The sequence below is a fragment of the Arachis stenosperma genome, chromosome 8 (assembly GCF_014773155.1).
Source record: "Arachis stenosperma cultivar V10309 chromosome 8, arast.V10309.gnm1.PFL2, whole genome shotgun sequence".
Taxonomy (NCBI): domain Eukaryota; kingdom Viridiplantae; phylum Streptophyta; class Magnoliopsida; order Fabales; family Fabaceae; genus Arachis; species Arachis stenosperma.
The window spans coordinates 16,572,424-16,594,548 of NC_080384.1; the positions used below are offsets into that span (position 1 = coordinate 16,572,424).

The 22,125-nt window shown below is 33.1% G+C and overlaps 2 protein-coding genes across 2 annotated transcripts; one reads left to right on the forward strand and one right to left on the reverse strand.

Annotated features, from left to right (window-relative positions):
* Positions 1–571: 571 nt before the first annotated feature.
* LOC130945471 (putative clathrin assembly protein At4g40080) lies at positions 572–1,877 on the forward strand. Its single transcript, XM_057874184.1, has 2 exons — positions 572–1,624; positions 1,821–1,877. Exons 1-2 carry the CDS (start codon positions 572–574, stop codon positions 1,875–1,877), a joined length of 1,110 nt encoding a protein of 369 aa, XP_057730167.1.
* A 13,075-nt stretch (positions 1,878–14,952) lies between these two features.
* On the reverse strand, positions 14,953–19,300 carry LOC130946614 (protein DETOXIFICATION 27-like). The gene is made up of 8 exons (XM_057875415.1): positions 18,948–19,300; positions 18,323–18,864; positions 17,988–18,074; positions 17,854–17,910; positions 17,064–17,302; positions 16,862–16,980; positions 16,696–16,785; positions 14,953–15,254 (listed from the first exon to the last, which is right to left on the reverse strand). The coding sequence occupies exons 1-8, from the start codon at positions 19,209–19,211 to the stop codon at positions 15,171–15,173; spliced, it is 1,482 nt and encodes a 493-aa protein (XP_057731398.1). The 5' UTR covers positions 19,212–19,300; the 3' UTR covers positions 14,953–15,170.
* Positions 19,301–22,125: the final 2,825 nt, after the last annotated feature.

A 22,125-nucleotide genomic window follows, 5' to 3' on the forward strand; every position in this document is an offset into this window, starting at 1 on the left:
TAATTAAAATTATCAGATTTGTATTATAATGTTATTTAACATATTATATCAATAAATTCTGATGTTATCAATAATAAAAATGACAAAAAAAACACTAACATCATTAACTTAAAATTTTAAAGAACGATTCTAATTAAAAAAATATTTTAAAAATTAATTTAGAGAACATATAATATTTTAGGAACGAATCCGATTGTTTAGTGGAAAAAAAAAATTGGAACGGGAGATCATTAAAATTAAATTAAAAATCTGAAACATAACACTCTTACCATATGTGTCACGATCATTGGATCTCTGCCGACTGCCGTCCAAAACTACTATATATAATCCACAATCCATTATCCATCAATTTCAGGTATAATAAAATGTAGGTTCCTTGGCCGCGTTAACAACACACGAAAGCAGGGACTAGGAAAGTGTAGCCACATCAAACACAATTATATACCTTTAATCCAATTTAATTTCTTGTGATTATTATAATAATTATCCTTTAATTCCGCACCTTGAGCAAAACCCTTTATATTGTCGTAGCTGTCTCTACATTATTATTTCCCTCCTCATTCTTCCCGCGATGGCCCAACACAAAAATAAGCTCAGGAATTTGGCTTACAATATCAAAGACAAAGCCTCTGTTATAGTCGCCACCCTCTCCATCAAGCGCCACGTGTCCTCCGTCCGAGTCCGCGTCCTCCGCGCCACTACCCACGCTCTCACCGGCCCTCCCTCCGAGGATCGAATCGCCGCCGTTCTTGCCGTCGCATCATCCAACAACACCTCCCACCTCCTCCCCCGTGTCTGCATCGATGCCCTGATGGACCGCCTCCACCGCACCGGCAGTGCCACCGTGGCACTCAAGTGTCTCTTCACCCTCCACAACGTCGTCGTCAAGGGACCCTTCACCCTCAAAGACCAGCTCGCCTATTACCCTTCCTACGGCGGCCACAACTTCCTTAACCTCTCAACCTTCCGCGACGACTCGGACTTGGAATCGCTCCAACTCAGTGATTGGGTTCGTTGGTACGCCGGCGTCATAGAACAAAGCCTAACCGTTTCAAGAATCCTAGGCTATTATCTCCGATATTCATCATCTTCTTCTTCTAACACCATCCAAGAAACAAACTCTTTGACTCTTGGAACTTCAAACGCGGATTTACTGTACAAGATAGAAGCTCTGGTAGCGTTCTTGGAACAGCTAGGTAAGGTTCCAGAGTCATTGCAGCTTCAGAAGAAGGAGCTGGTTTATGAAGTGGTGAAGCTTGTAGGGGAAGATTACAGAAGCGTTCAGAGAGAGATAGTGATGAGGTTGGAGGAGATGGAAGGTAGAATGGAGAATTTGGATGTTGGTGAAGTGAGTGAGTTGGTTGGGTATGTGAAGAGGATGGAGGAGTGTAAGGAGAAGCTTGTGATGCTGTTCGTTAATAAAGGGAGGAACGGTGGCTTCTGGGATTTGGTTAGAGAAACGAAGGAGAGAGGGTTGAAGATCAAAGGGGAAATTGAAGGCAAGTGGCTCACGGTGGTGGTGGCTTCCAAGACCGCCGCCGATTCCACCCGGTTTAACACTAACCCGTTTCTTGAACCCGGTCAAACCAGTCCGGTCCCACTCACCAGTTCTGCTTTTGCAACGGTAAGATGACAACCAACGGTCTTTTTTCTTTCACTCCAAAGGTGGCTTTTTCCTTTTTCTTTTTTAAAAAATATTTTTTGGTTTTTTTCTTTAATTTCTTTTGTTATAGTGGTGTGGGTGTGGGGATGGCTGTCTGCTGTTGTGTGCATAATTAAAGTGATCGCATGTAGACAGATAATTCGTGTATATTGTACAGATAAATCATAATGTGCAGTTCAAGATAGAGATTTATGTAGCAAAATCACAAATATAAATAAGAGTTTTCTAAGAGAATTTTTTAGTTGAGTTTCTTTCATGTTTACTTTATTAAAGCATGGGAGACGGCTATTTAGGTGGTAATTATTATTCAAATAAAAAGTCTCCAGCTGAAATACGAGTTGTATCTGACTTGAATTTTCTATTCGGTGAATATTGTAAAGTGTTAATCCAATTATTCAAAGTTTCAAACTATATCAGGGAAATAACAAAAATCACTTAACGAAAAATAAGGTAAAATTTCGGATGCTATTTACAAAATTAATAGTTAAAAATTATTAAATAATAATTTAATTAAATATATTAAATTATTTAATTCTTAGTTTTTATATAAAGTGTATTTGAATTTTTAAAAAAACAAAATTTCAAAATTTAAAGTTATGCATCTAAAAGTTTATTAACTAATTTTTATTCCTTTTATAAACTAAATCTTATTGAATTTTTTTTTTGTTCAGAAAAAAAAAGCTTAATTTATTTTTGAGTAAAATTTTTTTTTCAATCCTTCACCATTTATTCGTTGAACATTACGTCCTTTAACAATTATAAAAACATAATCGGTTTCATCCACTTTCGTATTTGTTCAATCTAGTCTTTAAAAACAGTTAACAACAAGTTAATGTTGACATATGAGGTAACGTCTCTTTTATGATAGGGACAAATCACCCCAGAACTCTTCAATCATCTCCCTCTTTCGACACTCTTTCTTCTTTCTCTCTTTCTTCTTCTCCACAGCTACCTCACTTACACTCCTCTCTTTCCCTCCAATTCTCCCTCTTCGCCACCATCACCACACTCATAATCATCATCATTAACAATATCATCACCATCCTTTATGCATGATAATTAATGAAAATTTTATATTCTTCTAAACTTTCTCTCCCTCCTCTCCTTTCTTTCTTCTCTTTATGCATTTTTTTTTTACTTTCTCATTTTCCTTTCTCACTCACCATTACCACCACCACAACAACATCACGAGTTTTATTTATTTTAACACTCAAACTTTTCTTTTTTTTTAATCTTTATTTTTCTGGTAATTTTTTCAAAAAATAAATGAATTTTTTCTCCCAAGCAACCAGATTACTTCTTTAGTGTGATTATATTTTTCGTTTTTGAATTTTTGGATTCTAATAATAATATTATTGATGACGATAATGATTGTAATGAGGATGAGGAGAAATGAATACGGTAATTTTGATGATGATTGCAGTGATGATGATTTTGATGATTTTGGGGGTGTTGGGGTTAGGGTTTTGGAGTTGAGAGAGACAATGAAAAAGAGGGAGAAGAGGAGGGAGATTGTTGAGGGGTTCAGAGGCGATTTGTTCCTATTACAAAGGATACAAAACTACGTAGACATAGTTACCTGACATGTTAGCATTGACATGCTGTCAACCGGTCTCAAGGACTGGATTGAACAAATACGAAAGTGGATAAAGATCGATTTATGTTTATAGAATTGTTAGAGGGCGCAATGTCCATTGGATAAATGATTAAAAACCAGCAAAGACATTTACTCTTTATTTTTCAAATATTTCTCATGATTAAGAGTTCAGATATTGTATATTAAATATCTGAGGAAGATTTTCTATTTTTGGTCCTGGACTAGATTTTCTTAATCTATTTCCCAAATTTTTTTTTCATGTTTGCTACTCCCAAATTAATTTCATCAAACGGATAAGAGTTAATATTTAAAATGTTCCTGAATTCATAGTCGAATTTTAATGTTATCTTTAAACTTAAAATTGTTCTAAATTTGTTCTTTAATTTAACAACGGTCATGTCTGAGATATTTTTTATGACAAAATAATGATGCAGTAGGATGGAGGCCACGCTGGAAGCCACTAGTAAAACGTCGCCGTTTTATTTTTGACAACCAAATAGAACATAACCATGTCTTTTAGAGTATTTTAAGGAATTTTAACTCTAATATGTTAAAACTCCTCAAAATACCATAAACGATGTCGTTTATGTTTTATTTGAGCGCCAAAAATAAAATAACGACATTTTATCAGTCCAACGTGACTTTTAACATGACTTCCGTCCAATTACGTTATCATTTCGTTATTGAAAAGTATTTTAGGGACAACTATTGTTAAATTGAGAGACAAATTTGAGATAATTTTAAGTTTAGAGATGACATAAAAGTTCGACTATAAATTTAAAGCCCACTTTGAGTATTAATTTAACGGTTTAACATACTCTACAAGTAACATTTTGTTTTTTATAGTATTAAAGCAGGGCTCAAGTTCGAACAAAAAAGAACTTAAATACAAACTAGTCGGACAAGACCTCTTGTTCATTATCAGCTAAAATGTTAACTATGTCTTTAGGAGAATTATCCCAAAAATAGAAATCATATTCTAGTTCTAAATTTTTTTGTGCAAGATAATTTATGTTTTTGTTACTTTTTCTATAGATATATACAAAAAGGGCAATGCTACGTAAACAAAATATTATAGATAATAAATAAAGATATATGATTAATAGTATTTGCGTTTATAAGAAAGTGTGAATCACTCTCCTAATTTAATTGACGCAATTAATTTTTTTCTATAATTAATTATCTTTCCTTATTTAATTATACTAAAAGTTAATTCCAAATTTAATGTGAATCAGATTGCGAAAATTTCTCCTTCATTATTACTACATGTATTTATAATTGTATAATTTTTTTTCAAATAAAAATTTCAAATTCTTATATTTTTAATTTAAAAAAAAAACTCAAATCACCTCAACATATTTTATAAAAAATAAAATATTTTAAATTTAATCAATTTTTATTTATTGAAAATTAAAAATATCCAAAATTGTTAGTTCATGACCTGCAAAATAAAATAATAAATAATAATAAATTAGCACCAATTTATTGATTATGGATATTATATATATATAATTATAAATATTACACGTATAAAAATATGGATGTTAAATTAGAGAATTTAACAACTTCTGGTATACAACTCATATTTTATATATAGGCTATTATAAAATAAAAAAAATAAAAAATAAAATATAAATAAAAATTAAAAAATAAAATTTTAAAAATAATTATTAACTTATCATATTAAAATTAATAAATAAGTATACATATGAATAGTAAATAAAAAATATTAAAATTATGACCCTTTGGTCTACATGTAAAGATAATTTGAAATATATAACAAGACACATAGTTTAAAATTTAGTAATATTAATTATAAAAAATTGTTAATTATAAATATTATATGTATGAAATTATGAATGTTATAAATATAAAATTATGGATGTTATTAATATAAAATTTTGGATGTTATGTGTATCTTACTTAATTATGAATGTTACGTGTATGAATTTGTGGATGTTATGAATAAATTTATCAATTGAATAAATTAATTTAGGTATTTGACATTTTTTTCAAAAACTAATTATAGTAAAATTTAGAAATATATGTGAATTAAAATAAATAATTTTCACTTTGAAAAACATGAAATAAATTTTTAAATTATCAAAGACAGTGATTTAAAAAATTATACGTTGATTTAAATGTATAATGTTTTCAAAAATAAAATATTAAAATATTTTGAATCATGATTTATTAGTATATATATAAAATAATTTGAAATACATAATAAAATATAGTTTAAAATTGAATAATATTAATTGTAAAAATATATTAATTATAAAAATTATGTGTATATATATAGATGTTACATAATAAATAAAAAATGTGCTTTATTATTATAATATAAATTAAATACTATAAATATGAATTATGTGTATTCATTTAATAAGAATATAAAATGTTAACCGTATGTGCTTATAAATTATAATATGCTATTTAATATATGTAGTTAATGTTTTCATATAGAATAAATATTGTAATAAAAAAAATAAGCGCGTGAAAAGATAGCAATTAAATTTTACTCATCTCATTAAATAAAATTAAAAATAGAAGATTTGGCTGATTTTGGTTCCTAACTTTGGTTCCAAACTTTTTCCATACAAAAAATAACTCCCAATTTCTAGCCCTTCAATTATAAATGTCTCTAATTAAAGCATTTGGATGATTAGATTTCTAGAATCATTAAAAAGAAATATATTTTCAGACTCATGATCTATATTATCTTTAGACCTATATATACACCCCAAATCTCAGCTTTGCAGGCAGACGCTACAACTAACATAAATGGTTGGTTTTCAATTTTTTTCTGCTATTCCAAATGATTATTTTTTGTTAGCGCCTGACCCAAACACTTTAGTTAGCAATAGCATAACCAATATTTCTAATCGGTATTTGGGCCTCCTTTACCAGGCTTACACACAAAAGATACTACATCTTTTTTCTTTCCCAATATGAGCTAATCTTTTTTAATCACAAATAAAAAATATCACCCTTGCATTGATACATACAAGAGTGAAACATAGATCACTTATTCAACTAATTTATGTCTTACAAATATATTTTAAGAATATAATAATAGAAAATTTTTAAAATTTTTGATATATTTAATATATTAAAATATAAAGAAATATTTTAATAATTTTAAAAAATACTTTTTTATTATAATTATTAAAATATATTTTTAAAGTACATGTTAGCAATATCTTTTATTTAAAATCTATATAGATTGTTTATGTCATTTAAGAATGGAAGCAATTATGTTAAGAATAACAAAAATATTTCATAAATGCCAAAAATTAGTTACTAATTGGTTACTAATATTTTTGTAAGAAGATTTTTAGAAAATTACAAAATTTATTATTTTTGACTATCAATTAGCCATCAATATTTAATAGTGTGAGTTAAAATTTAAAAATATATTATTGAATTACTAGACTAAAAAAATTAGATTGACGATTAAAAGTAATGGCCAAAAACAATAAATTCTATTGGTCTTTTAATATATTTTCACATATTATTTAATTTTTTTTAAAACATAACCACTAGAATAATATCAAATATTTCGTAGCAGAATAATTTAATTTTTCATAATAGAAAACATTTTTTAATAACATGGTCAAAGATTTTTTTAAACACTAGATATATATTCTTATCTCGTAGTTGATAAGTGACTATTTTTTTCATAAAACATGATCGTATAAATAAACAATAATAATAGAAACTGTTCCTTCAAGGATACATAATTTGGGGTATAATTCGTCACTATTGTTTCATGACCTCTTTCTTTGTTTCAAAGATAGCCGTAATAGAGACTCTTTGGAACTCGAGCTTGGGCGTGAAATTTGCAAAAGAGACTCTGACACTTAAGTTAGTGAATATCTTTCAAGAGTTGAAAACAATAGGACTGAAGTATTGATTTTTTTCTTGTGTGTCTAATGACCTTGTTTGTGCTTGTATTTAAAGTTGTTTAATGTAACCGATTATTTGTTTTGTTTCCGAGATTCTATGCAGAATTTGGAGCGGTACCCATATCTTCGGTCAAATATTGTTTAAATTGTTTGAAAACGTTCCGAAATATAACTGCTTTCTTGGCATAGGATTCGGTGGTCCAGGAACCTTTGGACTACTTAGTGGTCCAAGTAGAAAACATGTTTTTAGAGTTTTTTTATCAATTGCTACGTAGTTTTTGAACTAATTTTAATTACAAATCAACCCCATATATTTTATTTAATTATGAAAATAGTTTTTTATTTTATAAATTATTATTTTATCAATTATCAATTATATTTATTAACAATCAAATACAAAAATAACAACCAATTATATCCTCCATTCATCCTAATAATTCCAATTGATTAAAAAATTAACTTTGATCTCGTTACGTTCGTCCATGGCTTCCAAATCGTGTTTCCTTGAAATTCAATCGATTGGTTTTTCAAAACAATTGATTGAATGATAACTCAATCGATTGGTTTACACTATATCACAAAACAATCGATTGAAAGTTGTAAGGTAGAATGGTAAAAAGCTTATACCAATCGATTGTTTATACTTTCCAATCGAATGAATGCCTCAAAACAATCGATTGAATTCACGAAAACAACATGGATTTGCCAAATACAATCGATTGAAAAGTGATGACATTGAAGTTTTAGCCAAATTCAATCGATTGGTAATGTAATCCAATCGATTGGAAGGTGATGAAGTTGAATGTTTTGCCAATTTCAATCGATTGATAATGGTACATAAAATTTATAAAACGTCAATGATATTTTCTTTTAAATTAATTTATAAAATTTTTTAGATTTGTGTCTTATGAAAAGTAAAAAAAAAAATTATAGTTGAGTAAAACTTAGCTGAAACCAAATAACATAGTGTAACACACATCTTTGAACAATATTAAAAAAAAATTAGCCTAATTATGTACATAAAATCCTAAAAAAATACAGTTTTATCTTTTTTAATTAAGTTAGCTTTAAAATACCAATAATGCTTTTTCATGTGCTGCTTTTAATCTAAAATCCTAGAAAAAAATTGATTTAAAATATTATAATGTTATTATATTGGCACAACACTTTATTTTTGTATGATAAATGTAAGTACATTTTTATATAAAGTATTTAAAGTATATAAAAATGTACTCCTATTATAAAAAAATATTTAAAAAGTTATTAAATTTTTATATGTTATTAAAATTTAATAAATACAAGTACTTTTTTATATGTTATTTTTAATTCAATGTACTAATAGGAGTTAAAATTAATTTATATTTAATAATTTTATACTAAAATTAATTTACTATAATTTTATTTTATACTTCTTTTAGTATATTTTTTTATATTATATTGTATTTTTTCTAGTATCTTATTGTACAATGTGTAATTCAAATTACCATTTGGTTCGAAATGTGAGTAATTCGAATCAATTTGATTCGAACTTCCTCCTACTCACGTGTTCCTACTAATTCGAATTGATACAATTCGAATTATGCTTTTATAATTCGTTCTAAGTTGATTCGAATTACTTGTATGCAATGGTTGGAATAATTGGAGCTGTATTGATTCGAATTATTAAGGAATGTAATTCGAATAAAGTTGTTTCGAATTACATTAAAGTGTGCTTTGGTGAATTCTTGTATCAGATTCTTGTTTGGCTTATATGCGTAATAAACTTCTCTCCTTAGCTTAAATACGTTTTTTACCCTCAGTTTTATATTAACTCTAAATATATTAAAAGAATTTACTCAATATATTCTAACATTTAACTAATTGCAAACACTTATCCCAAAACATATTTACAAAAATTAGAGCACTGGTTACTAATATTTTAACGAAACTAAATTTGTGCATAACACAAATAAATAAATTAAGCATACTTACTACTTGATACGCTGCTACCTTATCAATATCATATATTTTTTGTATTTTTTATTCTGCCTTACTTGAATAAAAGCAAAAGGTACTATTGATCGGCAAAATTAATTTTATAAATTACCAATCTATAAATTAATTTTATGTACCATTACCAATCGATTGAAATTGGCAAAACATTCAACTTCATCACCTTCCAATCGATTGGATTACATTACCAATCGATTGAATTTGGCTAAAACTTCAATGTCATCACTTTCCAATCGATTGTATTTGGCAAATCCATGTTGTTTTCGTGAATTCAATCGATTGTTTTGAGGCATTCATTCGATTGGAAAGTATAAACAATCGATTGGTATAAGCTTTTTACCATTCTACCTTACAACTTTCAATCGATTGTTTTGTGATATAGTGTAAACCAATTGATTGAGTTATCATTCAATCGATTGTTTTGAAAAACCAATCGATTGAATTTCAAGGAAACACGATTTGGAAGCCATGGACGAACGTAAATTTTTTAATCAATTGGAATTATTAGGATGAATGGAGGATATAATTGGTTGTTATTTTTGTATTTGATTGTTAATAAATATAATAGAAAATTGATAAAATAATAATTTATAAAATAAAAAACTATTTTTATAATTAAATAAAATATATGGAGTTGATTTGTAATTAAAATTAGTCCAAGGACTACGTAGCAATTGATAAAAAAACTCTAAAAACATGTTTTTTACTTAGACCACTAAGTAGTCCAAAGGTTCCTGGACCACCGAATCCTGCGCCTGCTTTCTTCCAAGATATAAGAGGATCATAGCCCTCAAGCGTAACTTACTAGATCATAGTTTTGCCTTTAGCAAGTTTGAGCTTTTAAACAAAGATGCTGTTATGATGTTATATCTCGAAATGTTGCTATACTTTGGAGTGATGTTATTCCACGAGCCCTCAAGCTCAACTTATGATGTTTCATTTATCGAAGGAAGCTTGGGTTTTTCACTTTTAGAATGCAAAAAGTGTAATAAAATATATTTAATGATGCGTGCAATTTTTCCAAGAGAATCATTACCACTTCTTCAAGTGGGAAATGAACAGTTTGGTGATCAAACGGTTATTATCAAAACATGTGAAAATGATTTAAAAACCAACTTTTGTCTTTTTATTACTTGTGTAACCAAACGTTGGAAAAGGAACACTTTTTATCTACTGTTTTTACTTCGAGGAAGAAAAAGATATTAGCTCAAAAGGTTAGTGTTTTGTTCTTTTCTTTGCTCTTTTCTGTGTTCTTATGGTTAGGGATAAAATTGTGAAGGTAAAAAATGACATTTACCATTGGGTACATGTTGATGTGAAGTCTTGTGCGTCAGTCTTTAGTAGTGCGGAGTCTCTTGCCACGCTTAGGGTTGGGAGCTGGGTCAAAGATGGTGCAACCATTGGTGTTGAATTTCTTCCCTTTAGTGGGGAAGAAAGGGTTTGTGAAAGAAGGAAATTGGGCTTATTTTTATTTATACACTCCTTGTTTCACAGAGTTAAACTTGAAATTTTCTTTTTTCCTGCTTTCCGTGTTAACCCAACTGAACTGTGCCCCTTCACAATTACATCCGAATTCGTGGCTTTTCTTCGAGCCTATGAATGTTTGATGAAATTTCTTGAGTTTCCACCATCGTTAAACATTTTTTTTTCATTGTTTCAATCTAAAGATGTGCGAAAAGATATGTGGGTTAACCTTAGCAGTTTTCTTGGTTGCTCTGTATCTTCGTTATATAAGTATTCGTTTAGAGATTTTAAGGAAATGTTTGTAAAAGTCTGCTCTTCTGAAACCAAGTATCCCTTCTTTTTTTATGACCAGTTGGTCAAAAAATTTCCACTTTATTGATGCCCTGAACCTATGCAAATTCCTGAAGTGATGGAAAGGAGTCATGAAGAAAACTGATTTTTGAATTTTTTAATTGAGTGCTTTTCATCCGGGGAGTGTTTGTTTGTTATTTTTTATTTGTTAAAAGTAGAATCATATAAGAAAGACCTAGGCGAGTATATAGGTAAGGGAATGGTGTGTAGAATTTTGTTTTCCTTTTGACGTTATCTTAATGCTCGTATGCTTGTTTTTGCTAGGTAGGAAGGTTCTGACGTTGACTTCGTCATGTTTGATGTCATTTCTTCAGAAGAAGAAAGGTGACAAGGATGACGTTTCTATGGGCGCTGAAAAAGACATCGATGTTGATGTCACCCAGTCAAGTGCTCGTCCTACTCATCAAGTAAAGAGGAAAATGTTTGATTCCAAAAAGTCGTTGGAGGTTCTCTCAGAGGAAGAGATAGATGTGGGAACTGGAGGCAGAACTTCCTTTGAAAAGCAGAAGAGGCTCCATGGCTATGCTGATGGAGCCGGTGTTCAGTCTTTATGGAGTGAGCAATTTCCAATTGCGGAGCTAGCTGATAAGGTCGTCCAGCATCCTGGTGACGTTAGGCTGTTAAAGAAGGTTGGAAAAGAGGCTATTGTGAAGTATATGCATGTATGTATTAGAGTATTGACTTGTATACTTGTGCTTGTTCTTCCTTTTATTTAGTTTGATTATTTGTATGTTTGCAGGTAGTTGCCTCAAGGTTATTATGTATAGGTCGGACAATGGAGCTAGTAGGGTCCGAGGAAAGAGGTGTTGTGGAGAGGGTAGCGAATTTGGAAAAGTTTTTGAAGGAAAGGGATGATGTGATTGTGGATGTGACTACTAAGATGAAAAACAAACAAGAAGAGGCAACGAAGCTACGAGATCAGATTTGGCTATTGCAGATCCAAATGAAGGAATCTGATAATGAGAAGGAAAAAGGACTTTCCAAATTCATGAGTTGGAGAATGAAGTGTTAGAAATGGTCACTGCATGTTTTGATTGGGCAGTGAGTTGAGTGTTGACTTTTTCACCGGAGTTTGATGTTGGTAACTTTGATGTGACAAAAATTGTTTTAAATAGCAAGCTCGTTGACAATCAAGCAGGTGAAATTGAGGACGAGAACATGGCTACTGGTAAAAGAAACTTTTGTATGTGACTATATTGACTTGGTTCTTTGTCTTGGAAACTTTGTTTTGAATCTTGTGTTTTGATTATGCCGACCCTTAATGTCAGCTTTATTTTGAACTTGTTAAAATTTTGGCCGACCTTTGAAGTCGGTTTTATTTTGTATAAATGGTGGTTTGGATAGTTTGAATGATTTGCTCTTTGTTAACGAGTAATAATGACTTTATAGTTTTCAACTATTGTATGTTGGTTTGTATGAATAAGATAGTTTATAGCATTTGATTGAAAAACCTTCTATTGTGGAAGGTGTAGGGTGATTGGCCTCATTAAAACTTATTTGAGTAAAATTCAATGCAGAAATGAAAAAATCTCATGATCAGGAAAATAGTATCTCTCTGCCCTGTCTTTTACAAGGTATTAGCTATAGTACAAATGTAGTGATGATATGCTCCAAGTGTTAGGTAACTCGGCTCCAGCTAATGTTTGTAGAGAATGTGCTCATTTTCTATGCACTTTTGTTACCCTGAAAGGGGCTTCTCAAGTTGCTGCGAGCTTCCCATGTCCTTGGGATTTCTGAACATCTTTAATTTTTCTGAGTACCAAATCTCTTTGTTGCAATACTCTTGGACGCACTTTCTTGTTGTACTTTTGTTGTATTGTGATTTGTATATATTGTTGTCGAAATCTGGCCAGCTCACGTTCTTCATCTAATGTGTCGAGCTCGACTAACCATATCTCTTTGTTAGTCGCGTCGTCTAATAGGTCGGTTCGGGGTGAGTCTTGGGAGATTTCTACTAGTATCAAGGGCAGCCTACACTAGTTGGAATGGTGTTTCTTTTGTTGAGGATTGTGGTGTGGTATTGTAACTCCATAAAATTTCAGGAACAACTTTGGCCTATCGTCCTTTAGCCTCTGTTAATTTCTTCCTTAAATCCTACAAAATGATTTTGTTAGCTGTCTCTGCAAGTCTGTTGCTTTGTGGATGCTCTACAAAGAAAAAATGGTGTTTAATATTAAGATTTGCTAGAAAAGGCGCAATTTTCTTATCAGTAAATTGCTGACCATTGTCGGTAATGATTCCTTTGGGTAAATCATATTTACATATTAAAATCTTTTTTCAGATAAAATAGCGTACCTTGTCCAAGGTTGTTTTGGCAGGTGGCTGCGCTTCAACACACTTTGTAAAGTAATCTATAACTATTAGTAAGAATTTTACCTAGCCAGGTTGATATCGGAAAAGGTTTGAGGATATCAAGCTCCCGTTTATGAAAAAGTTATATCGATAGGCGTGCATTTTTTTTAGCTATCATAGAGACATTTGAGTAATGGTTAGGAGAATCATCTTTTGTAAAGGTCGTCCCCGATGATGGTGAAATAGTTTGCTCTTTTTTTAAAGATTTCTGACTTTTCTTCTATAGGTATTTTCCTATTTTCAGATATTATATGTATGGGTATCTCTAATCTGTTCCCTATGACAAACTCGTAACATCTTTACCATATATGCTTGGTTTCCCAAGTGTTAGTTGTGATAAAACTGGTGGGGTGTCCTGTGTTCTAGATGTAGCCAATTAAGACAAGATATCAATTCGATTATTTTGTTCTCGAGGTATATGTACTATTTCAAAATGTTGAAAAATTGTTGTAAATTCTTTACTGTGTTTAAATATTGCTCTAAGAGGTTATCTCGTATCTAAAAATTGCCACTTACCTATTGGCCGATTAGCAGAGAATCACAGTGTACTCTAATGTGTTGGACATTTGCTTCCCTGACAAGTCGCAAACCAGCAAGCAGGGCCTCATACTCAGATTGATTGTTGCTTGTTTGGAACGAGAACTTGATTGATTGTTAAACAAAGACACCACTTGCACCCCTGAGAACAACTCCTGCTCCACAACCTTCGTTGTTAGAAGTCCCGTCTACGTATAAGTCCTATATTCGTCGAGAGTACACAATATGGAGTATAACTCGTTACTATTATTTAATGACCTCTTTCTTTGTCTCACAAATAACTGTAGTATAGACACTTCGAAATTTGAACCTGAGCGTGGAATTTGCCAAAAAAATTCTGGCGCTCAAGTCAATAAATATCTTTTAAGAGTTGAAAACACTAGGACCGTAAGTATTGATCTTTTTCTCATGTGTCTAATAACTTTGTTTATAGTTGTATTCAATATTGTTTAATGTAACCAACTATTTGTTTTATTTTCGAGATTCTATACGAATTATGGAGAGGTGGCTCATATCTTGGATTAAATATTATTTTAATCGTTTGAAAATATTTTGAGATACAACTGTTTTCTTCCGAGATATAAAAACAAAAATACTTGACGAACATTCTTTTTCAGCTCCTTATTGTAATTAAAGGATTTTAATAAATAAAAAATTTCCTGATTATCTTTAATACGGTTACTATAAAAGCATATCAACAAAAAAAAAAGATATGAAGGCAATAAATCATACGAAAACCACTAACAACATCAATTGGCTAACACAATAAAGAAGGGATCAAAATAAAACTCTGTTATCCCATAAACTACTTAAATTCTAGAATAAATATAGAAAAAATGTTAAATGACTAACAAAATTTATTATTTTTAATAATATTTAAAAATATAAACTAAAAATATATTATTAAATTATTAGACAAAAAATATTGGACTGATATCTAAAAATACGGTTATTTTTGGCCTTGAGCTTTACTCTAAATATAAAATAATATAGCTTGAATCAAACACACTCCCTAATCATCTATGTATGGTGCGTATTGTTGACTTGTGTAGGCATCACTAAAGTGAATAACATGGACAACCAAAAAAGAAAAAGAGAATAACATGGGCACACAGTGCAAGGCTTATTCTTGATCAGAACTTTTGTATATGAAGTAACTTCAAAAGCCGCATTCAAAGAATGTTACATACACTGATACACACATAATAATGGCAAATTCTAGTAACTGGCCGGACATTGGAGCAGCAAACAAATCAAAACTCGAGTTAGCTAATATATAATCGTTCTGATCATATTTAATCTAATATTAATGGGGATCAGAGGTGCCCTCTATTTGGTCGTTCGATTTAGAATTTGACCACTTCTTTACCCGGGAACTAGCTTCTTCAGCCTGCCAAAATGCAATCAATAATAATAAGCCAGAGAAGGGGGAAAATTTAAGAAAAATTATTAGCACATGCATGCATGTTATTGGCTAACACAGTTAGCTAGGCTTTGATAGTTATTATTAGTTTTATAAAATGAAGTAATAGTCAAATTTATTCTTGAAAGATTACTCATTCTTTAAATTAGTTTTCAAAAAATTTATTTTAATTAAATTTATTTTTTAAAGATTTTAAATTAATCGAGTTAGTCTTTCTGTTATTTTCTTTGTTGATGATACCAAAATTTGTTAATGTGATATGTTCAGTAATACTACCTCATACACATAAGAGTTTTAATTAACTATTAACATGATAAGTTTATGAAATTAAATCAAATAAAAATCTAATTGAGGGGAGAACTTGTGACATTGAAAACTCAATTTAAAATTGATTTGATATAATTTCATAAACTTATTAAGTTAGTTACTAATTAAAACTTATAAATGTATATTGTAGTATCACTTAATATGTTATATCAATAAATTTTAATACCATTAACAACGAAAGTAACAAAAAAATTAAAATAACTAACTTAAAATTTTTAAAAAATAAATTTAATTAAAGAAAAATCTTTCAGTATCTAGTTTAAAAAATAAATGATCCTTCGACAACTAATTTAACCATTTATTCTTCATAAAATACTAACTATGAGTTTGTTCTCAATTAGAATGTTAGCTAGCAAAATCTGTCAAAATATGTTAAACCCTTAAACAGTTAAACGACATCTAATTACCCTAGTTGAGAACAAAGTGACAACAAATATTCTTAAATATGTAATTATTCACCTAAACATCTCTTATATATAATAATTGAGGTGTAGATAAGTATTACATCAAATAGTATTAAGTTATTTAACTATTTTTAACTATTATTTTTAAATTAAAATATTTTTTATATAAGTAAATATTGACTAATAAATTAGAGACTCATATATATATATATATATAAATGTTATTTATACACTAAAATTAATTACCAATGTATTTGTATATAAATATATATATAGTTTAATTTATTTTCAATATATATTTATATTATGACATGTATTTTATATTGATAACTGATTTTAATGACTGATTTTAATATATACATAGCATAATTCATATAGTCTATATTATTTATATATATGTGTGTAAAATTGATAATTAAAATCGATTAAATAATTGTTATTTATTTATTTTTAATTTTTAACTTCATATAAAAATAATTGTTGGCAAATTTTGGGCGACTAATATTAACTAACAACGATATATACTATCAGCTAAGGCAAGACATAGACGTAGGCAAAAGTTGAAATGTGTGATATATATGAGTTTGTTCGTTTCTTGGTGGGAAATGTGGAAAATTAAAGGATAAGAATTATAAAGAATGAGAGAGCTAGCAAGTTTAATTTATTTAGAACTCTACCTCCTTTTCCCAATCACATCGTGACGTTACAACGATGAGTATGAGCGTCTGGATTCCAGTGCCCCCAAATATCATCCCTCCCCATATACCCTGTCACGGTTGATTTGAGACGTTAGTTAAAATAATGGTTGACTAAATTGAGAACTATATTGAGTTTGATACATACTCCGACGCCAGTTTTGAAGATCCATCCCATGATTATTCCAAGAGGGAGTCCAATAACGTAATAGCACCCTATATTTATATATGCTACATATGCTTGCCATCCCGAACCAACAGCCACTCCTGTATCATATATATACACCATATATTATATCATTTTGATCAAAAAACCGAACAATTAGTTAGGATGGAAGAGAAAAGTTGACCTGACAAAATGGGTTGAACACTGTTGAGGAGGATGGTGATGGCTAAGAGGAAAGCCATGTGGTCAACGGCATCAAGGACTTGGGGACTGGAGGTGAATAAGTAAGCGAATTGGTCGTGAAAAATCATTATTATCACGCAGAACACAACCCCAATCACAATTGATTGTGCCACTGCCACTTGTGTTGCAAATTTTGCTCCTTTCCCATTTCCTGCGCCTAGCTCATTTGCTACCCTTACTCTGTAAAACATCATTAATATAATTCACTCGCCTATAACACTTAAAATCCTATCACATCCATATAATTAATATTCGACATCTGGTGGGCCGCTGAGACAAGGCCACAAGGGGATAGGATACCATGATAGTGACATTTTCTAACATTATACATATAAATATGTTTGAATTTTAGTTGTATCATCACACTTTTGATACGTAGAATTTATAAAGATAAAGATGATGTGTATGTGTTGAAAAAAAAAAAGAAATGAAAAGAAAGACAGTAAAAGATTGGTCAAAAAAGTAAAAATAGTACAAATATAATATATAATTAATTTTTTATTTATGTATAATAATTTAAAAAGGAAAAGTATAGAACAATAGAGAGTTCAAAATAAAGGTTCATATTATTATTGTTGGAAAATACATATAACGAAGTTATGGAAAGGGGACATGAACAAAACGTGAAATGGCATCTGTATCTATGCACATTCATATCTACGTACGCATAAAATTTAAAGAATTAAACACAACCACGGAACTCAAGAAAGAAGAAGGATCCAGAAGTGTACCCAACACCAGCGAAGAAAGCCAGGGGAATCATCATTTCCCAACCATTGATAGTCATACTGTAAATTAAAATTTCAAATTAATTCAAACATTAAACCTCCACTAAATATAAATTACATTGAAGAAATTAACTTACCATACCGACAAGGCATCAACAGCAATCGTCACATTCTCTAACTGCCCAGTCATTAGCACCAATATTCTGTAATACCAGTTTTCTAAGCTGCATCGTATCCATGCAAATTACTCACTTCTTTTTTAAATTAAGTATTAGTTAAATTTTAATAAAATACTTACAGGAAATTTTTTTTAAAAAAATATTATTTGTACATCAAAATCAATTACTAAAATAAGCCACTAATATATTTATGTTTAATATATATTTATATTTTAACATATATTTTATACTAATAACTGATTTTAATGACTGATTTTAGTGTATACAAAGTATAACTCATAATTAGAGCATACCATAGCATGACACCAGAAGCAGCAGAGAGTTTGAGAAAGTCCCATAGACCAGAAAACGCTTCCATGGAAAAACCGGTCCAAGTCAATGGGCAACCGCCGCAAGCAGTATAAGCAAACATCCCAATGACAAGAACCCACCAGGACAAATTGAGAGCAATGGCGGCACCAACAACTCCAAAGTCCCACACATAGATGAAGAGCCAGCTGGTGACCACGTTGACCACGAGGCCCAGCAACGAAACCCACGCAATCACCGCCGTCTTGAGCTGGCACTGAAGAAACCTCTGCAGCGGGAACTGGAATGCAAAGCTGAAGTGAAGAGGGATGAGCCACACAGCCACCATACCACTCCATTCCGCCACGTCATCAGGCTGCCCTAGAAGCTTCAAGATGGGAGTGGCAAATACGTAAAATGGCAAGAGCAAGAAGCAGCACAGAAACAAAACCACCCATGACCTCTGCATGTATATCCCCAGCATGCCGTACTTTTTTGCCCCAAACGCTTGCCCGCACAGTGTCTCCAACGCGCTCGCCATTCCCAACTGTTTTGTCCACGTCACCATTCTCCAAATTAAAACTAGAAATGATTAAATTAAATTATTATCAATAATTTTATATTACTTACGAGGAGGCCAAAATTGAAGCCAACAATGACGGTGTTGGCGATGGAGATGGAGGCGAGTTCGAGTTCGCCGAGGTGTCCAGCGAAGGCTTGGGTGACGACGTTCATGGTGAAGGTGGCAACGCGGCTGAAGATGGAGGGGCCCACGATGTGCCATAGCTTCTTGGTCTCGATCCAGAGCTGATGTTGTATCTTTTGGTCGTTATGTTGAAGGAGGAGGGTTTCGGTAAGGTTGCCATGTTCTTCGTGTTCACCGTGTTTCTTCATCGATGGCAATACCTTATCAATTTGACTATTTTTTTGTTTTTTTAAAGAGAAAACATGATGGTGCTCAATTCCAAATTGGATTCTAGTTTCATACTTCCATATTGGCAAAGAAAAATGGGCAAATCATATCCGCCACAAAATCACTGTCTTTTTTCTTTCTTTATTTTTAATTTCCCTTTCAGAAAAGCAATAATATTAATAAATAGTTAAATACTACATCCTTAAAGAGAAAATTTGAGGAAAGAGGAATTTGTGAAAATAATTCAGTTATTAAAAACTAAAAAGCACGTTGTATGTACTATTTTTTATGTATCTTTTATTTTTATTATTAAAAGTGATTCATAAAAATAAAATAAGATAAAAAACAATTGGTATAGAAAAATAAATACAAAAATTAGTCTAAATATTATTCCTTAATAAATAAGGAGAAAAAAGAAAGAGAAATGTACCATAGAAGATAGATAAATTCTCAAAATTATTCCGAATTTTTGAATATGTTGATAAAAATAACTATAACATTTGTTAACAATAAAAATAATCTCAAATATTTTAAAATATGATAAAAATATCTAATATTAAATATATATTTTGTAAAAAAATTTTATAAATTAAATTTTTGTTACGGCCTGACCCAAAAGGGGACTTGGGCCGACCCGATCCAACAACCACCCGACCTGAACGGTCGGACAACGCACCCATATTCGACCCGCACACGCGGCTAGGACAGCTGGCCACCACAGCTGTGCTAGGAAGCTTCGGAGAAGGTGGGTTCTTTTCTCATGGGACCCACACCTGACATAGTATATAAGGGGAGGGTCCTACCCCTCCCCCAAGGTACGTCACACACTCCATCTAACCCACTTTCTCACCTGCGCACTAGCTGACTAGAGCGTCGGAGTGTCTTTGCAGGTGACACCCCCTCCTTCCATAACGAGAGCTCGGCTGCCCGGTAGACCGGACCCCAGCACGACCGTGACCGAAGCACTCCCTATTCCACCCGAACCGTCCAGTATCCGAACAACCGAACATTGGCGCCGTCTGTGGGAACGCCTAAATGGACGTCGTGTCGGGCGACGGAGACCTAGGCCGAGGAGCCGGAGCAGAGGGGGCAGCCTCCGTCGCCTCGCCAAGAGGACGGCGAAGGTCCCCCCGTCAACGCACTGAACCACACGCAAGGACGCGACCCTTCGGAGGAACTGGCGGCGTCAGCGCCAGAATAATGCAGGAGCTACGTCACAGAATCTAAAACCTGGAATGGCAGCTAGCCGACCAGGAGCACGACCGACGAACCACCGATCCTAGCTACTCCCCATTTCCTGAAAGCCGAGAGAGAGATTCCCGCCAAAGTCGTCTACGACACGCCTCCGCATCCCAAACGGAAGCGGAGAGCACTCGAGAAGAGTCACCCATCCCGAGAAGACGAAATGACACGATCATCTACTCCCGGGACAAAGAAACACGCTACACGGGACGAGATCGCGAAGACGGGGAAGAGAGGTCCGAGAGGACACGGCGACCCATGATAATGGGCGCCACCCCATTCCACCGATCCATCCTCGAAGTCCGGTTGTCGAAGCACTTCGACAAACCAACGGACATGAGGTACGATGGAAACCAAGACCCTTTGGAACACCTTACAGCCTTCGAAGCAAGGATGAATCTGGAGGGAGTAGGGGACGAGGTGAGGTGCCGAGCCTTCCCGGTGACCCTGGCGGGGACCGCGATCAGGTGGTTTAACGGTCTCCCGCAGGGGTCCATCTATGGGTTTTCGGACATCAGCCGTGCTTTCCTAACCCAATTCACAACACGAATAGCAAAGGCAAAACACCCGATCATCCTTCTGGGGATAACCCAGAGACAAGGAGAGCCGACCAGAAAATACCTGGACCGGTTCAACGACGAATGCCTGGAAATTGACGGCCTAACCGATTCGGTGGCCAGTCTTTGTCTGACGAACGGCCTCCTCAACGAGAACTTTCGAAAGCACCTTACCACGAAACCAGTTTGGACGATGCATGAAATCCAAACGGTGGCCAAGGAGTACATAAATGACGAGGAAGTCAGCCAAGTCGTGGCTGCCAATAAACGGCACTCCGGCTACAACCAACCTAGGCAGCAAGGTAACGGAGAAAGACAAAAAGAACAAGCCAGGGAAGGAGCGCCGAGCAAGGCACCCAGGCCATTCCCCCGGGTCGGGAAATTCACCAACTACACTCCGCTCACTCTTCCCATCATGGAAGTTTATCAGCAAATTGCCGAGAAAGGAATCCTGCCGAAGCCCCGACCACTCAAGGACCGTACAGGGGGAAACAAGAACCTCTATTGTGACTATCACAAGGGCTATGGTCACCAAACACATGACTGTTTTGACCTGAAAGATGCACTGGAACAAGCGATAAGGGAGGGTAAGCTAACAGAATTCTCCCATCTTATAAGGGAGCCGAGGAGGCGTCATCGCGACCAAGACGAAGAAGGCAATACCCGGTCAGCAAAACGGCAACAGGAGCCAGAAGACAGAGATCACAACCTCACCGTGATAAACGTAGTGACGGCTAAAAATGCCGCGCCAAGGTCACGATCGGCGCACAAAAAAGACACTAAGGTCTTGGCGGTCTCCTCCTCGCTGGTGCGAAGCTCTAAGAAACCCCCTTCCATCTCTTTCGGCCCGGAAGACCAGTGGTTCGACGAGGCCCCTGAAAATCCACCCATGGTCATCACGGCCAGAGTGGGAACCGGTCTCGTCAAACGAATCCTTGTCGACACGGGGGCAGGCTCGAATATCATGTTCCGCAACGTGTTTGACGCACTGGGGCTAAGGGACGCCGACCTATCTACTCACCAGCACGGGGTCATTGGGTTGGGCGACCACTTCATCAAACCTGATGGAATAATATCCCTGCCGATCTCAGTGGGA